The 18,429-nt window shown below is 32.2% G+C and overlaps 1 protein-coding gene across 1 annotated transcript in view; it reads left to right on the top strand.

Annotated features, from left to right (window-relative positions):
• Polr1A (RNA polymerase I subunit RpI1) overlaps nucleotides 1-18,429 on the top strand; it is a 352,992-nt gene that overhangs the window by 206,503 nt on the left and 128,060 nt on the right. Inside the window, exons 22-25 of the mRNA XM_090408580.1 lie at nucleotides 780-1,050; nucleotides 6,428-6,652; nucleotides 12,093-12,139; nucleotides 15,736-15,900. Coding sequence (XP_090264706.1) covers nucleotides 780-1,050; nucleotides 6,428-6,652; nucleotides 12,093-12,139; nucleotides 15,736-15,900 — 708 coding nt within the window. The remainder of the gene's footprint in view (nucleotides 1-779; nucleotides 1,051-6,427; nucleotides 6,653-12,092; nucleotides 12,140-15,735; nucleotides 15,901-18,429) is intronic.

Consider the following 18,429-nt stretch of genomic DNA (forward strand, 5'->3'; position numbering starts at 1 on the left):
ATGCATTGTCTTATATTCTGTGTTCTAGCACCCTCTTTTTGCTGTATCCTTTTTTTTCGCAAAACCCTTAGTTTTAATGCTCTTAAGATGATCCTTAATCTCCCTGTTGCTGTTAGGTGCTGTCTTCGAGGAAAGTGCGCTTACGTTATTTTCTGTGTACACTGTAGCCTCCGGCATTATGACCGATACGTGCGTTTTAGACGCGACCTTTGCACTGTTACTCATTACCTGTCTGATGACTTACATTATTTGAGATAGCTTAATAGGACACAAATTTAAGCTAATATTTCTTTTACATAGAATCATTAATTTGTACACAAAGTTCTTTACATGGTATTACAATTCTACTAAAAGGAGGTAATTCTATTTCTATGTACAGTTAGTACTTTATTTCTTCTGCTTGAGTACTAGTTTTTTTCCTCAGCTGATTTTTCTGACTTGTTAAATCCTGAATGAATTGTTTCCTTTTAAAGGTTCTTCATTCAGGATGTAACAATATCAAGTGATGAAAATAGTCTACCACCTAACTTTCAAAAACATCCATATCACAGTGAGATTTGAACCAAAACTATTAGTTGAAATCAGAGTTTATATGCACTTGGCAAACTAGTTCAACACAGATTTGGGTTTTGAGGAGGTAATCCACAATTTTTATATTATGTTGATGAACTGCAGAATACATTTTGAGAATATTTATTGCCTTAGAGTATTTGCAGTACCTAGAATAAAAGTTATTTTAAAAATAAATATTTATTTATTTATTTTTTTTTTTTTCGTAGGTATAATAAAATATCTAGAAGATGTCCTGATCCTATTTCTTCTTTCCTGAGAGCAGATACTAATTTTGGTGTAGTCTCTGAAAATCTTGATGGTGCTATTGAAAATTACATTAATTCAAATCCACTTGGCCTTGTTTCCGATGAAGAAATTATTAGTGAAAATAAGAGTAAAAGTGTAATGCACATTAGTGATTTCAAAAACATGGTTTACCAGAAAGCTATGATGTCTTTAGCAGAACCAGGAGAAGCAGTGGGACTTATAGCAGCACAGGTAATGATATATAATGCTATTCACTGCAGTGTAGCAGACATTTGAGTGTTAAATAGAAATAAATGTAATAATTTCATGTACATTTATATTTTTATTGCTTCAACTTCTCTTTTGGGATATACATTTTATGTAATAAAATATATAATTATTTCATCATCATCAAATTCCTCATATGTACCTTCAGTGGGTGTACATAATAATTATGATAGTAACACTTGAAAAAAGTTACACCATTAATAACTTCTGATCACCAATTTTCCTCCAAATTAATCTCTTAGCTGTTAAGACTCCAACATTATCAGATCTTATATTTCTGTCTTTTAAGGCACTTTTGGTCTTCTTCCTCGGGGTCTTATTCCTGCTAACCTGGCAAAGAACACTTGTTTTGTTGATCTTTCCTCTCCCATTCTTTTTAAGTGACCATACCACCTGAGATTAGCTCTACTAACACATTCCTGAATGCTAACGTTGGCAAGTTCTTTCCTAATATCCTCATTTTTAATATGATACTGCCATTGATGCCATCTGTTCACACTCCTAATCTTTCTCAGGACTCTCATATCTGCAGTATATCATTAAAAACGGGGATATTAGGAAAGAACTTGACATTGTCAGCATCCAGGAATGCGATAGCAGAGCTAATCTCAGGTGGTATGGTCACTTAAACAGAATGGGCAAGGAAAGATTGGCAAAAACAAGTGTTCTCTGCCAGGTTGGCAGGAAAACGACCCAGAGGAAGACCAAGATATAGGTGGATTGATATGGTACAATGTGCCTTAGACGATAGAAATATAAGATCTGATAATGTTAGCGTCTTGACAAGTAACAGACTGATTTGGAGGAAAATTGTAGATAGGAAGTTAGTAATGATGTACATTTTTCATGTAGTACGATCATATCCTGTACACCCCCTTGAGGGTACATGGCAGGAATTTGATGATAATGTGTATGTACTGTATATGACTTCTGAATTATGTTTAACCTTGGTAAGTGTTCTGGGTCTCACTCCCATTGATGAGACCTTAGTAAAGGTCAAAACTAGTCTGAGTAGTGGCCCTTCCCAATATAATGTGTACATTGCATAGCATTATATACACCTGAAAGGAGTTGTGCTTTGCATGGGATATTAAGGCAAATGTGAAGTCATTAGCCTCTATATACAACTATCCTTGTGTGTGAAGATTCTTCACACACAAGCTTTGTTTGCCTACAATCAAATAAAGGATTAAGTAAGAATATAATTTCTTGGCATCTTTAATTTAAGACTGATAAATGTTTTTTGGATTAAATTTTACTTACTAGAAATCTGATATTTGTAATAATTTTGGTGATATTTTAGTTGACAGAACTTGTTAATTGTAGAGTAATACATATTAACTTCTTACTTGCTTGCTCTAGTTGAACAATTGCACATGTGCAGTAAAGAGATTCATGGGAGATTGAAAGCTGGACAGAAAGCGCATCGATATCTAAGTAAGGGATGGAGAGGGAGAAAACTAAAAATGGAGACCAGGGAATTTGTTTTGGAAGTTTTGTGTGGCTGTGGCCTTTTTGTAATCTTTATCTTTGGTAGTATTCTTGTGAAGGATTCTGTCGATTATTTTCCTGTTTTCTTTATAATCGTTCTGCTTCTTTCATGGCCTGCTCATTACTGCAAATAGTTAGAGCTCTATTTTTAGTGGTGCTTTAGATTTGTGTTGGATGGTTATGAGCTTTGTGTATGTATTGCAATGTATGTGTAGGTTTACAGTAGACCGTAAAGGAAAGATAGCCTGAGAAAAGACATGTTATTGTTTTCAATCTCAGTTAAAGAGCGAATTGGATGTGTGTGTTGTTTGTTAGGGTTGTGTTTAAATCTTGCAGGCAGGGTTTTAGAATCTCTGAATCTAAAAATATTTTGCCACAAAAATAACCTGAATGAAGTACATGGGCAAAAAAAGGGCTGTGATATCAGATGGAAATTTGTTTATAGGCAACAAACCTGTCAGGACACACACTTATCTGTTGGTAAGGCTGATGATCTGCTTATGTGTGAACATTGTAACAGTGGCCATGTTCTGGTTAAATGCCAACATTTCACTTAAGAGAGGAATGCAGTTTTTAGTAATCCTGCTAAGCTGTGTAAACTTAGGCAGATCTTATTAGACTGAGACAAATTGCATGTTTTTTGTTTTTTTTTACAAAGAATTAATTTATACAAATGCATTTCATAATAAATGTTTTTTGCTCTCTTTTTTTATTATCCTTGCACCAATAACCTCCATTGATGATTACAGTAACTGTATTTTTAATGATTTTTAAAAAATATCAAGTTGCTATTTTCCTATTCTACATTTCAAAAAAAAAAAATAAAAATCTAAGAAAAAATGCTTCAGTTTGTGATACGTCATTATTCTAAAAATATCTCCTCAGCTGTCACACACATACACACACCTGTGTCAAAAAGTGCTACATTATGCAGTTTTGAAGAATTTAAATATTTGAAAACCATGAGGAAAAATTATAGACCATTTAAAGAACATCAGAAGAAAAATATTTGCACATAGCCTTCTTACAAGTAAACAGAAAGAACATAGCAATAATAAGTTATTGCTGTTTTCTGATGAACTACAAAAGATATTTTTAGAATAATGATGTATCACAAATTAAAGTTTTTTGAAATTTAGAATAAGAAAATAGTAACTTGATATTTTTTAAAAATCATTAAAAATACAGTTAGTGTAATCATCAATGGTCAGCCTGGCTGGTCGAGTGGTTAGTGTATCCGCTCTCCAGCCAAAAGGCTGTGGGTTCGAATCCCGCCGTGGGCATGGGTGTTTGTGATTGTCTTTGGAAATACTAGTGGTGGTTGGCGGTAGATGGCATTGATGTAGTTGTGGTCAGTTGGTGGATTGAGTTGTGGAGACAGTTGTACAGTAGGTGCCCTCCCTCCCTTTGGACTCCCTGGAGGTGTCAAATCAAACAGCTCACTCACTGCATGCCTTTTCTGATATTTGTCTAGAAAGACATTGTGCTTCTGAATTAATAGTTGTCTTTATACTTTTCATACTCATTTGGCATTTACCCTACAGAATAGAAGCAAGTATGTATTCAGTAAATCCAAAACAAAAAAAGAAAGAGAGATAAAAGGTATTGTCTCACCTCATTTTCTCTCAAGAATAATTGAGAGGATCATTATTGTTAACTCTTTGCTATCAGAAGCCTGTCATTAATTTGCAACTGCCAATATGAATTCCACTTTTCATCCACAGTAGATCTACTATCATTACTCACTTTTGAACACATGTTATGGTAAAGTTTGTGTCTGATCTAATCATATATCTGAAATCCAAATAAAAATTCAAATTCAAGAGCAACCATATGCTTAATTATGAGATTACTATCTTCTTGTGACCTGTCTTCCATCCCTTACAGTTGGTTATTCACTATGTGTAATAGTGAATGGTTTGCTTTTCAAATTTCCCTGTCATTGTTGGAGTACATTCTCTTCTTCTTCCTACACATAAATAATATAGTTTTGCTGATTACAGGATATTTATCTTCTAATTTGTCAAACATAGTCTTCAAGAATCTTCATATTAGTGCCAACAACATATAGTCCTGTCTTATTTCTCTTAAGGAAAATCTTGCTTTCCTTCTTTTTACATTTGATAATGCTCAGTCCCCAGAAAAGATGGATTTCCCTTCTTTGGTTGACTTACATGGCCAGCCTTTTCTTACATGAATACATCATATCCATAGCACTCTCAAACTCTGAAAGGAAAAAAAAAAATGTTATTGTTGCTTTTCTCTCAAGGTGTTACTTTTTACCTGCCTGTACAACTTTTAACACTGTGTATCCTAAATATTTCCAACTTATGCTGCTGTTCCCACATTTGGAGTAGTACACCAAAAACCTCTCTATAAATGCTTGGGAATAAATGGGAAAGAACTAAATCATCTATGATTTGCTGATGATATGCTTCTTTTAGGAATCTCTGCAGATCTTCAACAGATGATCAATGAGCTGAATGCAGAAAGTAAAAAAGGATAAAATATAAACAAAAACAAAAATAATAAATACATTGCCAAAATCCAGTGCAAATGGAACACCAGGAAGTTAATATAGTAACTTTCTATATTTACCTAGAACAAAAGGTCAATGTAGAGGGAGGCTGTGAAAAAGAAGTTATATATAGAATTCAAATTGGTTGGATAGCTTTTGGAAAATGCCATGAAGCACTCACAGGAAACATCCCAATCCTCTAAGTAATCCTCAACTTGTTGAGAATTACCCAGAGGAAAATGGAAAGATCATTATTCATTATTACCATTTTAGATAGAAAACAATATACTTGGATCTGAGCTTAGACTAGGGTGAGATATTATAACAGTCATTAAAATATCCAAATGGGAATGGTCAGGTCATGTTGCAAGAAGTAACACTCAGAAATGGACAAAGTTGATATCAGAATGGTATCCCAGAGATGGAAAGACAGGAAGACCAAAGAAACTGTGGAAGAATGAGATTAAAGAGATGGCTAGTACTCAGCAGCTTAGAAAAACTCAAGATAGAACTTTATAGTGAATGAGGGAAACCTTCGTCCAGCAGTGAACAAAAATGGTTGAAGAAGAAGATGACATTCTGTTTAACATATGACCCATCTTGTACAAATTCATTCACTTTCTCATAGACATTCTATTTCTAACTTTATTTATTTTCATGAAATTATAATATGTAGGATCTAGTTATCCTCTAACTTGAAGCTTCTGTTTAGTTTATTTTTTAAATTCATCAGCTGATGCAGTTTCAAAATAAAATTTCTAACATATGATAATTTTTTATGATGCAGTCAATTTTGGTTAGTATAACAACTCTTTTTAAAAATATTCTTCAGATCCCTGATCTCCCCCACTTCTCTTCCCTTCCATTAAGACAAAATCAAAATGTGAGATTTCAGCATATAGCACCAGAAACTGTACATACAGTATGCATGTAAATATTTTATTGTTAATGACCTTTAAAGAGGTGGGGAGCGGGTGGAAGTTGAATTATCCAGGTATAATTATGAATTACTTTGCCTGTAAGTGTTGGTGCATTTCTTCATGTATGCACGATGATCTGAATCTATCGAGCTTAACTGGATTTGTATTAGAATATTTTGTAAAGCAATCAAATAACAACTAGAATTAGATTTCCCTTCATTTATATATTGATATTCATTGTTAATTAATGAAGAACTTCTGAGTAACTACAATAGATATTGCAATGATTTAATTGACCTATTATTTGCTGTTTTATTTTGTATTGTAATTTTGCTTTCAATTGACAGAATTGGTATAATGTTTATTTTTAATTAATTCAGCCACTATAATTTCACTATTTTATTACATCTAGTCCATTGGAGAACCATCTACTCAGATGACTCTGAACACCTTTCATTTTGCTGGTCGCGGTGAGATGAACGTCACTCTTGGAATTCCTCGGATGAGAGAAATTCTTATGGTGGCAAGTGCCAATATTGCAACACCAAGTATGGATCTTCCACTTCTTCCTACTGATGATGCTGAAACTAAAGCCAATAAACTGAAATTACGGTTTACTATGGTTTATTTGCATCAGGTGAGCAAATAGTTTGAATGATTCTTTTATTTTATTTTTTGAATTAGTTTACAAGTGATGAACTTTATTTGGTGAGTTCTGTGAAGTATTCTGGAATTGATGTGGAAATCTGAAGAATAGAAACCATCTGCCATGACACACATACACACAATAAATAGCGAGAGAGGAAACTGTCGACTGAATTGCAGAGTAAAGCCATAAGATACTCTTTGCATTGGTAGTTTGTTGAACAGACCTCTGTGCTTGAATCAACTGTGATGCTTGGAAATTCAGTAGCAACAAATAGTTTTTCCAATTTTTTCATGGTCTGTGTTCAAACTTGGGTATTAGATCTGCTGGAGAGTGGTAGAATCTATTGGTGATGAGTAATTAACCTGCGGGCCCCAGGTTGGGAAGAAGTTAACTGTTGATGACTTTCTCCATTTTTTTTTTCAAGAAGATTGAGGTAAGAACAATGGGAAAATGGTTTGATGGCTCTACTTTTATCCTCCTTTTTTGAAATAGGCTAAATATAGGCTTGCTTCCATGTGTAGGTACAAACTATTGTGAAAGATTGCAAAGGCAATATAGGAATGGTGTTAATTCTGGGCTACAAATTTTGAACATAATCTGGTAGGATAGCAGGGAAATGCCATCTTCTTGACCAGAAGGCTTGTTACATAATGCTATTAAGGATTTTTCAGATGTCCTTCTGCAAAAGTTCAGAGGTCATGCACCGAGCTGTTCTTGGTATCTTCTTCTCAGGTGCATCAGTCCAAAGATTGGTTGGTGGTAATAGTACATCATAATGTCTTGTCCTGTGCTCTCCTTTTTCAAAAAAAAACAAACAAAACATTTAACACCTTTTATTCCCTTACAGGTTCTTTGGTTCTTTGACCAGTTCCTAAGTTAGCTGATCTCTGGCATGGGCAAGAGTTTTTTCTCCCGGAAATTCAGGTTTTTCATCCCACAGAACCCACACTATTTTAGACAAGAACATATCCTGTTAGGGTTAGGTACCAAGAGATGGCAACAGTTGTTTGCCAGTCTTTTCATCTGTTGCCACTTATACTTAGTTATGGTCTTGAGCCAGCTATCTCTGACTGGACATGTTCTTGTCTAAAATAGTGTGGGTTCTGTGGGATGAAAAACCTGAATTTCCAGGAGAAAAAACTCTTGCCCATGCCAGAGATCAGTTAACTTGGGAACTGGTCAAAGAAAGGCTTAGAAAAAGTTTGTCTAGTTGGCAACTAGATTTGAACTTAAGTCTACCTTCAAGAAGCCTAGCACAGAGTATGGAAGCACCACTTCCACTGAGTTACACAGGCCGTGTCCTCCTTTTTATATCTTCATAACTTTCAGTTGTTTATGTAGGAAATTCTTGGTCTGCCTCTTGGCTTCTTTCCTTCTAGAGTTCCCTCCATTATTTCCTGTAAGCAGTCCATGTCTCAGGTAGTGTCCAATTAGGCTTTTTCTTCTCTTATTGATGTAGTTCATTCTTCTTGAACCATTTTTAGAATTTCTTCATTAATCTTTCTTTTCTTCCAACTAATTCTCATCATCCTCTCCAGCCCCAAAGTAAAAAAAAAAAAACTAGTAAAAATGCATTCTTCTAGTGCAGAATGCCTTTTTAGCTAAGCTTGTTTTACTTTTATATCTGATTGTCTTCTTCCATTTTCCATGTGAAATTCCCGAAGTATTTAAAGGAGGTTACCTGTTGTATTGAGTTGTTATTTATTTTCAACTTTATTTCCATAAGATTCACTTTACTTGTGATTAGTAGTTTTCTTATAATTAATTTTTAGACTGTACTGTGTGAAAATTTCTTCCTTCTTTGTCAGGGTGGATTCCGGTTCCTCATTATCAGCAATAACTGCTATATCATCAGCAAATTGTAGTCAGCTAATTTTGATTCCATGTATTCTATTAGTTCTGTTAATTTATTTATTGCTTCTTCAATGTAGAGATTAAACAGTGGAGATAAGAGATATGGAGATATTCAATGTGAAGATAAAGAACACCTTTGTTTTATACTTTTATATATCCTTGCTATTTTAGTTTTGCTGTTGGTTGTTTCTGTTTGGACTTGGTGTAGAAATTAAATATGAGCCTTCTGTCTCTCCAATCTACCTTTACTGTTTTCAAGATTTGGCACGTTGGTTCTAGTAAAGACTAGTGAAGGCTTTCTCCATGTCACCAAAAAAAAAAAAAAAAAAAAAACTATCAGAGTATTTTTATTCTTCTAAAATCTTCTTTCTATAATTGTTCTAAGAGCAAGGATTGTGTCTCTTGTCTTTTGTTGTTTCCTGAATCCAAATTGGTCATTGCCAATATATTCTTCAGCCTTCTTTGTTAATCTTTTTTTTTTTTAATATATAACTTTTAATAATATTTTTGAAGCACTTGATATTAAACTTATTTTTTGATGATTTTTCACACTTGTCTGCATTATTTATTTTAGGAATGGGAATGACAGAGCATTGTGTAAAGTTTTTGGGAGTGATTCAAGTTCATATATGTTTCTTATGATCTTGAATAGGTATGACTTAGTTCTTTCCTTAATATTTTATTAATTCTGAGGGAATGTTATCAACACCTGATACCTTATTAGAAGACAATTCATTTAGCATCCATTCACATTCATCTTGTAATATGGTTGGGCCAATTTCTTCCTTATCAAGCCTTGTTTCATTTCTATGGCTTCATTATATAGATCTTTTCCTTTAAGACTTTTTCTAAACTCCTTCCATTTTTCATAAATTTCTTCCTTATCTGTAAAAATGCTCCCAAGTTTATTTTTGATAATTGTGCTTCTTGTTTTGTTTTTCTGGTGTATGTTTTATTGATTCTTTGTCTGAGTTAAATTTTCTATTTCTTTGCATTTATCATATTTTTGTAATTGTTTATATTTTTCCTTACTTTCTTATAGAGAAATTTTATATTTTCTTCTTTCATGTATGAGGTTTAGAATGTCTTAGGTGATCCAAGCTGTTCTTTTATTTTTGTTGTCCTATTTCTTACTCCTGTTCAGTAATTGGCTTCCTTGATTGGATCCTTGAAATGGGTCCACTTTCCTAACATGTTTTTCTTTCCACTCTCTCTCTCTCCAGTTTTAATGTTTTCATTGGTCTTCTGTTTATTGGTTTTATGGTTTTCCTCTATTTTCGATTATCGATATTCCATTTGAGCTTTTTCCTTGAATCTTACAGCTTTTTGAATTTCAAATTGCATTTCAATAAAACCAAATTGTGGTTGTTGTCTGCATCAGTTGCATAGTTAATTTCTTGTCATGATATAATTATTTGACACCTTCCTATAACCCCTGGCATTTTCCAAGTATACCTTCTTTTTGGTAATTATCAGATTAAATTGGTGGCAGAACTCTAGAAGCATATTGCCTCTCTCATTTCAGCATCCCAGTCCATATTTTCCTATCTCTCCACTATCTTTTTCTTTTCTAATGACTGCCTTCCAGTCGCCAATGACAATGAGATTGTCTTCACTTTTGGTGAGTTTTATCAATACTCCATTTCTGCATATACTCTTTCAATTTCAAAATCATCACTGTGGTTACTGGTAGGCATGTGTACTTGAATTATTATTATATCTATTGATTTTGCTTCAAGTTTTATAATTATCAATCTGCTGCTATATTTTCCCTCCATGAAAAACTTATTTCATGGAGGGGAAAACTCTACCCCACCTTCAGTTGAAAAGCCTAAAAGTTCTTTGCGTCTTAAATGGAACTCAGACTCAGTTCTTTCCAAATAAACAGCATTGTCAATACCAACTGAGCTACAGCTCTTTGCATTGTAATGATATTTTGCAACTTTTGGTAGGTCGGGGGGGTAGAACTTGGGATCAAATACTTGCAACTGACAGTGTGGTTATCAAGCATGTGAGGTCCTACAGGTATCATATGTTCTATTTTAATGGGAGTGGTCTTGATTTTTCATTAATTAAAGCTAAATTAAATAGCCATAGGTGTAAGGAAATAATATTCAGTACTGTTTGGTAATATAGTAGTGATAAACATCACATGAGCACTTAAGTGTGGAATAAAATACCATTTCTAATTTCTATCATATGTATATGCAATTGTCAAAGATATGAAAGCTTTTTTTTTTTTTTTTCCTGCAATTTTAGATATCATGTAGATTACTTTGTGGTGTTACAGTTACATAGGGCTGTACAAGAAATCATTTGACACACTAACCCATTCATTATTCAGTTATTTGAAGTTCAAATAATTGAGAGATCACTGTGTTTTTTTGAAAAAGCATTTGACAAAGTTAAAAGAAACATATTATTTAACATATTAAAAGAAAGACAAATACCAAAAAATATCCTAAAAGCTATCACAAGTATATATGAAAATAATCAAATACAAATAAGATTAAATCACGAGCTATCATGTGAGAGAGAGATAAACCAAGGGGTCCGACAGGGATGTCCCCTCTCAGCAATTCTTTTTAATATCTACTTAAATGAAATAATAATATAATAGAATAAAAATTTACATCAAGGAATTAAACTTTCTCCTACAGTTAACTTAAACACTCTCCTCTTTGCCGACGACCAAATAATAATTACAAATTCTGAAGATAACTTACAGAAAGCTATTTTAGATCTAAATGAGATATCCAAAGATTATGATATGATAATATCAACAGAAAAATCAAAAACTATGGCCATACGTTCAAATGTATGTTTTCATTCTTTGAACGTGTTCCAAGAATGAAAACAGAAAGATTACCAAAACAAGCCTTAAAGTACAAGCCATTAGGAAAAAGAAAACCAGGAAGTCCTCTTAAATGATTCAACGATGACTTCTAAGGCCGGAACAGGCCATGTTAGGCCTAAATCCTCTTAAATGATTCAACGATGACTTCTAAGGACGGAACAGGCCATGCTAGGCCTAAATCCTTGATACGCCTGATGATGATGATGACTGTATTTTTTTCTTATGAAAAAAATGACTCCATATAAATTCTAATTCATTCTTTCCCTTCTATCATGATGAATGAGAATATTTAAATTCTAGTAACAACCAACAATAAATAATGCAAGCTTTAAAGTACAAGCCATTAGGAAAAAGAAAACCAGGATGTCCTCTTAAATGATTCAACGATGACTTCTAAGACTGGAACAGACCATGCTAGGCCTAAATCCTTGATATGCATGATGATGATGATGATGACTGTATTTTTTTTTTTTTTTTTTTTTTTTGAGAAAAAAATGACTCCATATAAATTCTAATTCATTCTTTCCCTTATATCATGATGAATGAGAATATTTAAATTCTAGCGACAGCCAACAATAAATAATAATATAAATTTTTATATGTTATTTAACTATTCATGATGGTAATATTGTTGTCTTAATATGTATATTTAATTATTTTTTTTCTTTTTATGTGTATTAAACTAAACTATATTTTAAAGTTATATTTTTAAAACAGGTGCTGGAAGATGTAACTGTCAAAGAATTCTTAAAATTAGATGTAAGGTAAGAACAATTTACAAAGTAGTTTCCAAATTGTTATTATTTTTATATCACACCTATATATTCATAAGTTTACAAAACCTGCTCAAGATACATGGCTCTGATGTATCTTTATATTTGTCATTATTAGTGTTAAATTTTAGTTAAGCTCAACATTCATCTTTAATGGTTTGTACAATTTAATTTGAGAGAAGGTATATGAGAATGACTTAATATTTTTAATTCACAGTATAATGATTTTCCTTTATATGTTCACTATATAATTACAGTAAAAAAAAATTGATTTATTAAATCATTTTGGATATACTTGGAGTAATCACTGACTTCAGCTATAAAAGTTAACGATTAAAGTTTCTTTGAATCAAGTTAAATACTTGAGTCTGAGGTCAGTAATAGTGATTCCATTCAAAATGAACCTGGTTAGCATTTTGATGATTAAATAACTAAACTAGTTCGTCAAAAAATTAGAATAAAGATAAAAGAAAGATCTGTGGTGCAAACCTCAGCAAACTATATACTTCTGAGTTCACTCATATTTACTTTGATTCCTCCCACTCCTGGATTTTAACTATTTTGTTCTTATTTTCAGCCAAGTTAAAATAGTTAACCAATGTAACACTTACCACTCCTGTGATTTTCACCTGTTGAAAAGCAAAATCCAAACAATTTCAATCTGAGCTACTGTTTCCATTTGCAATGTAGACTAATCTACAATGTGGATAGTATGAGCAGTACAAATAATCCTGCATTGCTAAACACTATTACATAGCAGTAACTAATGCAAAAGAGAAAGGGATAAATAATGACAAAAGTATGGAAATAAATACCAAAGCTAAGGAAGCTGACATTTAGCAGAGGAAAAACAAGTAGATGCCAGTTAATTTGTTTCTACATTATACAAAACAACAAATAAATAAGAATAATGCATGTAGCAATCCTGCAATAGCACTTATAATTCACCAAGATCATTCTTTCAATTCTGATGATGATAAATGATATTTTAAGTTAAAAAAAAATTAGTATAGAAATCCAATAAAATCACAATGAAATTAAGTTGAAAATTTTTTTAATTTTAAATCCCAATAGCATTAAGTGAATTAATATAGCATCTTTAATACCTAACTCTTGACACTCAGTCTATGTTTAGTGGGAGAGTGGCAAACAGATTTAAATAGTAAAATGTATGAAAGCATAATAGTTAATTTTAAGATTTTTATTAAATCTAGATATAATATGTCTATAATATATATAATAGTCCTATGTTTAGTGGGAGAGTGGCAAACAGATTTAAATAGTAAAATGTATGAAAGCATAATAGTTAATTTTAAGATTTTTATTAAATCTAGATATACCACTATAAATCATTCTAATTCTGAGTTGGATGTGCCTCATCATTCCAACTTTGGGAAAGATGAGCCCCCCCCCCCCCACACACACACACGAAGTTATGATGTTTCACAATACCTTTGTTTCATATGAAAGCAATAGGTATTTTTTTCATTGAGTGATGTCCCTTCTTTATCCCAAGTGAAACATATGAACAGTGTACAATAATAATAATAATGCATGTTAGTTTCAGCCAATAAATGCAGTTTTTTCAGTTTAGGTTCAATTTTGAACCTAAACTGAAAGCCCATCCTCTTTCAAGTAGATAACTACAATAGAAAGTGACAAATGTTATCTGGTTAAAAGCCTTAACTATTTTCTACATACTCTTCTTGGGTATAGCCCTCTTCCCAAGAAAATTTACCCTTGGATCATTACAGATCTCTACCAGATTGAAATATAGAGATGGCATATACTACATCTAAACTCTTAGTCATTATGAATTAGCAGAAATGTTGATTTGTCAGGCTGTATAACTTATCTTTGGCCATCAGTTGAAAATTTATGCTGCTGAACGTCTATAAACATCTTATTGAAAGATGGGTTTAATTTCTAAATGGTCCAGACCTGGTTTATGCAATTCTCACACACAGTTCTTGTTGATAATTTTTGTCATAACTTCTTATTTTTTAAAAATAAGTAAATAAATAAATTAAGGATAATAACAAACCAAAAAGGAAGATCAATGGAGAACTCAGTAGTATAAAACCCACATTCAAGATGAAATGATGTACAGATGGACTGAATAAGCTTCCTTCATTGGTAAAATGGCACACCCTTATGTTCTTGTTTCATTTCATTACAGGATTATACTGATGTCAGATTTCATTGATTTTACAGTTTGTAGCTAGATTAGCTTGTTGTGATTATAATCATAATGATAACTTTTAAATATATTAAAACCAGGAAATTAACTAAAAAGTAATACAGCTTTTGCATATATAATATATATTTTATCATAATATATGTTAGTTACTTTTTTTTTAAATGTAGCTCAGTTAGATCTATTTGAGTTATCAGTTGTGAGTATTAGAATCTTGATGAGAAAACAAGATTCTAATACCCAACTACTTACATCTATAATGATTCTTGTTCATGAGACAAGAAAATTCATTCATTCATTTACATTGACTCATTTTTGACAATGACATACAGTAATGTGTATTTATCAGGTCTTCCTAAGGCTTTTAAATTTATATCTGTAGGCAACATTACTGTTTCTCACTCATTTTGAGAAAATGAGCAAATAATATTAATCACAGTCATTAGTAAAAATTTTCAAGATTTGCAATAAGTATTGTTTGCTAGTTTTCTCAAAAGAGTGAGAAAGTCATGTTGTCTGTGGATATAAATTTTAAAAGCCTTAGGAAGACTTGATAAATATACATCACTATAGGTCATTGTCAAAAATTAATCAATGTAAATCAGTGAATGAATCAGTAGAGAGAGAGAGAGAGAGGAGAAAAAAACATCTTTTACCACTTTTTATCACATGTGAAATTTTACTCTTGAGAGACACTTGTGACATTATAATTAGGAATTATAGACACGTTAACACAAGAATATTTTAATATTTGCCACATATTTTGGTCTGAAACTAACAGACTATCTTCAGTGGCTACATAGGAACAGTTTTTAACAAGGTAGAATACCAACAATTGATCATTCAAAAGTAGAACGAGCCATGTGATGTTACATTGCTAAGCATTAAAGAGAGGAAAAATTTCATTAGAGTGATGACTAAATTATAGGTATTAATTCACAATTTCATATAATAATCTTAATTTACTAATGTAGGAATTAAAAGTCTCAATTAAAACAAAAAAAAATTTTTTTAATGTGTTATCCGGATTAAACTTTCCCATATTTTTGATAAGGATATACAGTCATTTTGATTCAAGTTAGGGCGTTGAAGTAAGGCCTCATCACTCTCTTTGAATAGGTGTTCGAATCTATAGCGACATCTGTGTAGAAGAATTATCCACCTTGTCAAAAACTGTTCCTATGTAGCCACTGAAGATAGTCTGTTAGTTTCAGACTGAAATATTTGGCAAATATTAAAATGTTCTTGTGTTAACGTGTCTATAATTCCTAACATGTGAAATTGACTGCAGATCTTGGAGTCTTTACGTATGTTTGGATACATAGTAGTTTATTAGTTAGTTTATATGTCATGTTCATGTAATTAAAAATATTCCCTTATTACTTTTAAGGAGCATTTCCAGAAACTATAAGATAAAGATGAACTTCCTACCGCACAGAGCTTACAAAAAAGATTTATTCTTAACCCCGTCTGCTATACTTCGGTATGTGGAATCACGTTTTATTAGAAAATTGATAGATAATGTTAAAAGGATCAACCGCATGTCTTCAGTCAAGTAAGTAATATAATCTTTTAATTTTATATAACAATCTTTGAATTTACATAATTATCAATATTATAATGTATTCAAATACCAGTTGAGAGAGAATCCAGATTCTGGATTTGAATCAGATTCAAAGCATTTATCAGCTCATTTGAAACATGATTTTTATTGACTAAATTCATTTCTTTTCAGAGATGTGGAAGAAATATCAACTGTATTACCTGTGCAACTTTTATAATGGGGAAACATTTTAGTTTAGTATGTTGGGGGAAAATCAGGCCGAGGAATGGTAGCATTAAAACCTGAATTCATTCTACAGAGTTCATAAATGCACAGCACTGAGCAATAAAATTAAACATAAGTATAAGGATTACAGGTTTTGTCTTGATCACTGCCCTGTCAGGATACAACAGACTAACATGCATGCAGGCAACACAAAGACATAGAATGGTCAAACTTTAAGATTAGCATCTGCCTACAGATGCCTTTTCGTATGGTGCTATCTGCCCTGGTTGTGAAAGAAACTTGATGGTGCTGTTTCCCATATCTTGTTCTTAAAGTCTGACATTTTTAAAATCTTAAAAAATTTTTTTTTTGTGTGATATATTGCTTAGTTTGTTCTTGATACCATTATAAACCATGTGCACATTATCTCCACTGTGATTCATCACCTACACAGATTACATTATTGAAAGAAAATGTGATAAAGCATCCTTCTCACTTCCTTTCAATTGCCTGTCACTGCCAAGTAACTTGGCATCTTAGAAACCTGATTACTGCTCATGATAAGGTAGTTAATCCTATCTGTGTTTGTTGCTATGTCTATAAATGGCAATAAACACAATACCAAACTTGGAGATATTAAACTCAACTCTTTACTTTACTTTATGCAAATGGTGTTATACTCTTAAATACATCCAGGACACATCTGCAGGATTCCCTGATCAAATTGAATAACTGCCATAATAAATTTAATATGAAAATCAGCATTAAAAAGACAAACACAATGCAAATAGGCAGGGACATTAAGAACATCAGCTGCCTGAATGGAGATCCTATAGACAATTAAAACATTTCACTATTTAGGCACAATTTTTAGTGAAGATGGCAAATTATGGAAATAGAAATAGAATTATCAAAGCTACTATAGTAAGGAGTCAACCAAATAAATTTCTATGGAATAAGAGGGAGCTTAGTCAAAACACTAAAACTAGTTATATGCATACAAGATAGTGTTCAAGCAATTTTAACTTATGGATCAGAGAGTGAGAGAGATGGTTACAATAAAGGAGTTGATCAAGAACTGGATACCATAGTACCATATGGGAGTTCTGAAAAAAATAAGGTGGGGAGAGAGAGAACAGATGACATTGATCATAGAACCATATTAAAAATGAGGATATTAGGAACTTTATGATGTTAGTATTCAGGAATGTATGAGCAGAGTCTCAGGTGATATGGTCATGTAAATAGAATAGGAGAGAAAAGAATAGCAAAAGAAGTGTTACTTGGATAGTTAGAAAAAACCCAGAGGAAGACCAAGATCCATGTGAGTTTGATATAGTAAGAAGTGCCTTAGAAGACCAAAATATAAAATCTGATGAAGTTTTAGTCCTGACATAACAGATCTATAGGAAGTTAGTAATGATGTAAATTGATGTAGCACTATCATGATATTCTGTACACCCACTTGAGGGTACATATAAGAAATTTGATAGTAATGACAATGATTACCATTATACATAGTAGTGTTAGTTTAAATATTAAAAACCTTTAAGATACATTTTTAAATATAGTGAGTAGATATTCTATATGTTGCAAACATACTAAGCATGTATATGTATTATAAAATAATGAAAAGGCTCCAGAAAAAATCTGACTTGATTCTGTTTTGTCATGTGTTATTTATTTTTATTTTATTTTTTCATTGAATTCTATGGGTACCATCCAGGATATAGTCTGCCGTGGTTGATTGTTTGATTGTCCACAAGTGATAGGAGATATACAGCAATCCCTTGATTAATGCGCATAATGCTTTCTTTAAAACAGGCGCATTAATCGAAAATGCACTAATCGAATATAATAACCTATGGGAAAAAGTATGATTCGTTCCTCAGATTTCTTTTTTGACCCTTATTTTTTTATACAAGAATTAGGGTATTTCTGAGGGCCTAGTTAAAGGAAAACTATGAAGATGAAAGACGATAAAACATATTCGGAATATAAATTTATTATTCTACTTCTTCACAAAGAATTGAGCCAACGTGGATTGGTGGTCATTCTGTTTCTTTTTTTCATGCAACTGACAGTATGGCCATATGGCCTCTTCTACTACTGCAATTTTACTGCTTTTCTCTTCATCAGGGTCAGCCTCTAAACACTACTGCTTAAAAACTTCGATTGCACGAAAAATATTTTCAAATTGTTTCTGTGAAATCTCTTTGGGCTTGTCAGTGATTAAATTTTCTTCATGATCTTCACGCTGTGCATCTAAATTTAGCAGGTTGGAATCACCCAATTCCTCAGAATGAGATTTAATTA

Source organism: Typopeltis vanoorti, chromosome 18 (genome assembly GCF_054136105.1).
Source record: "Typopeltis vanoorti isolate ZY-2024b chromosome 18, IOZ_Tvanoo_1.0, whole genome shotgun sequence".
Lineage (NCBI taxonomy): Eukaryota > Metazoa > Arthropoda > Arachnida > Uropygi > Thelyphonidae > Typopeltis > Typopeltis vanoorti.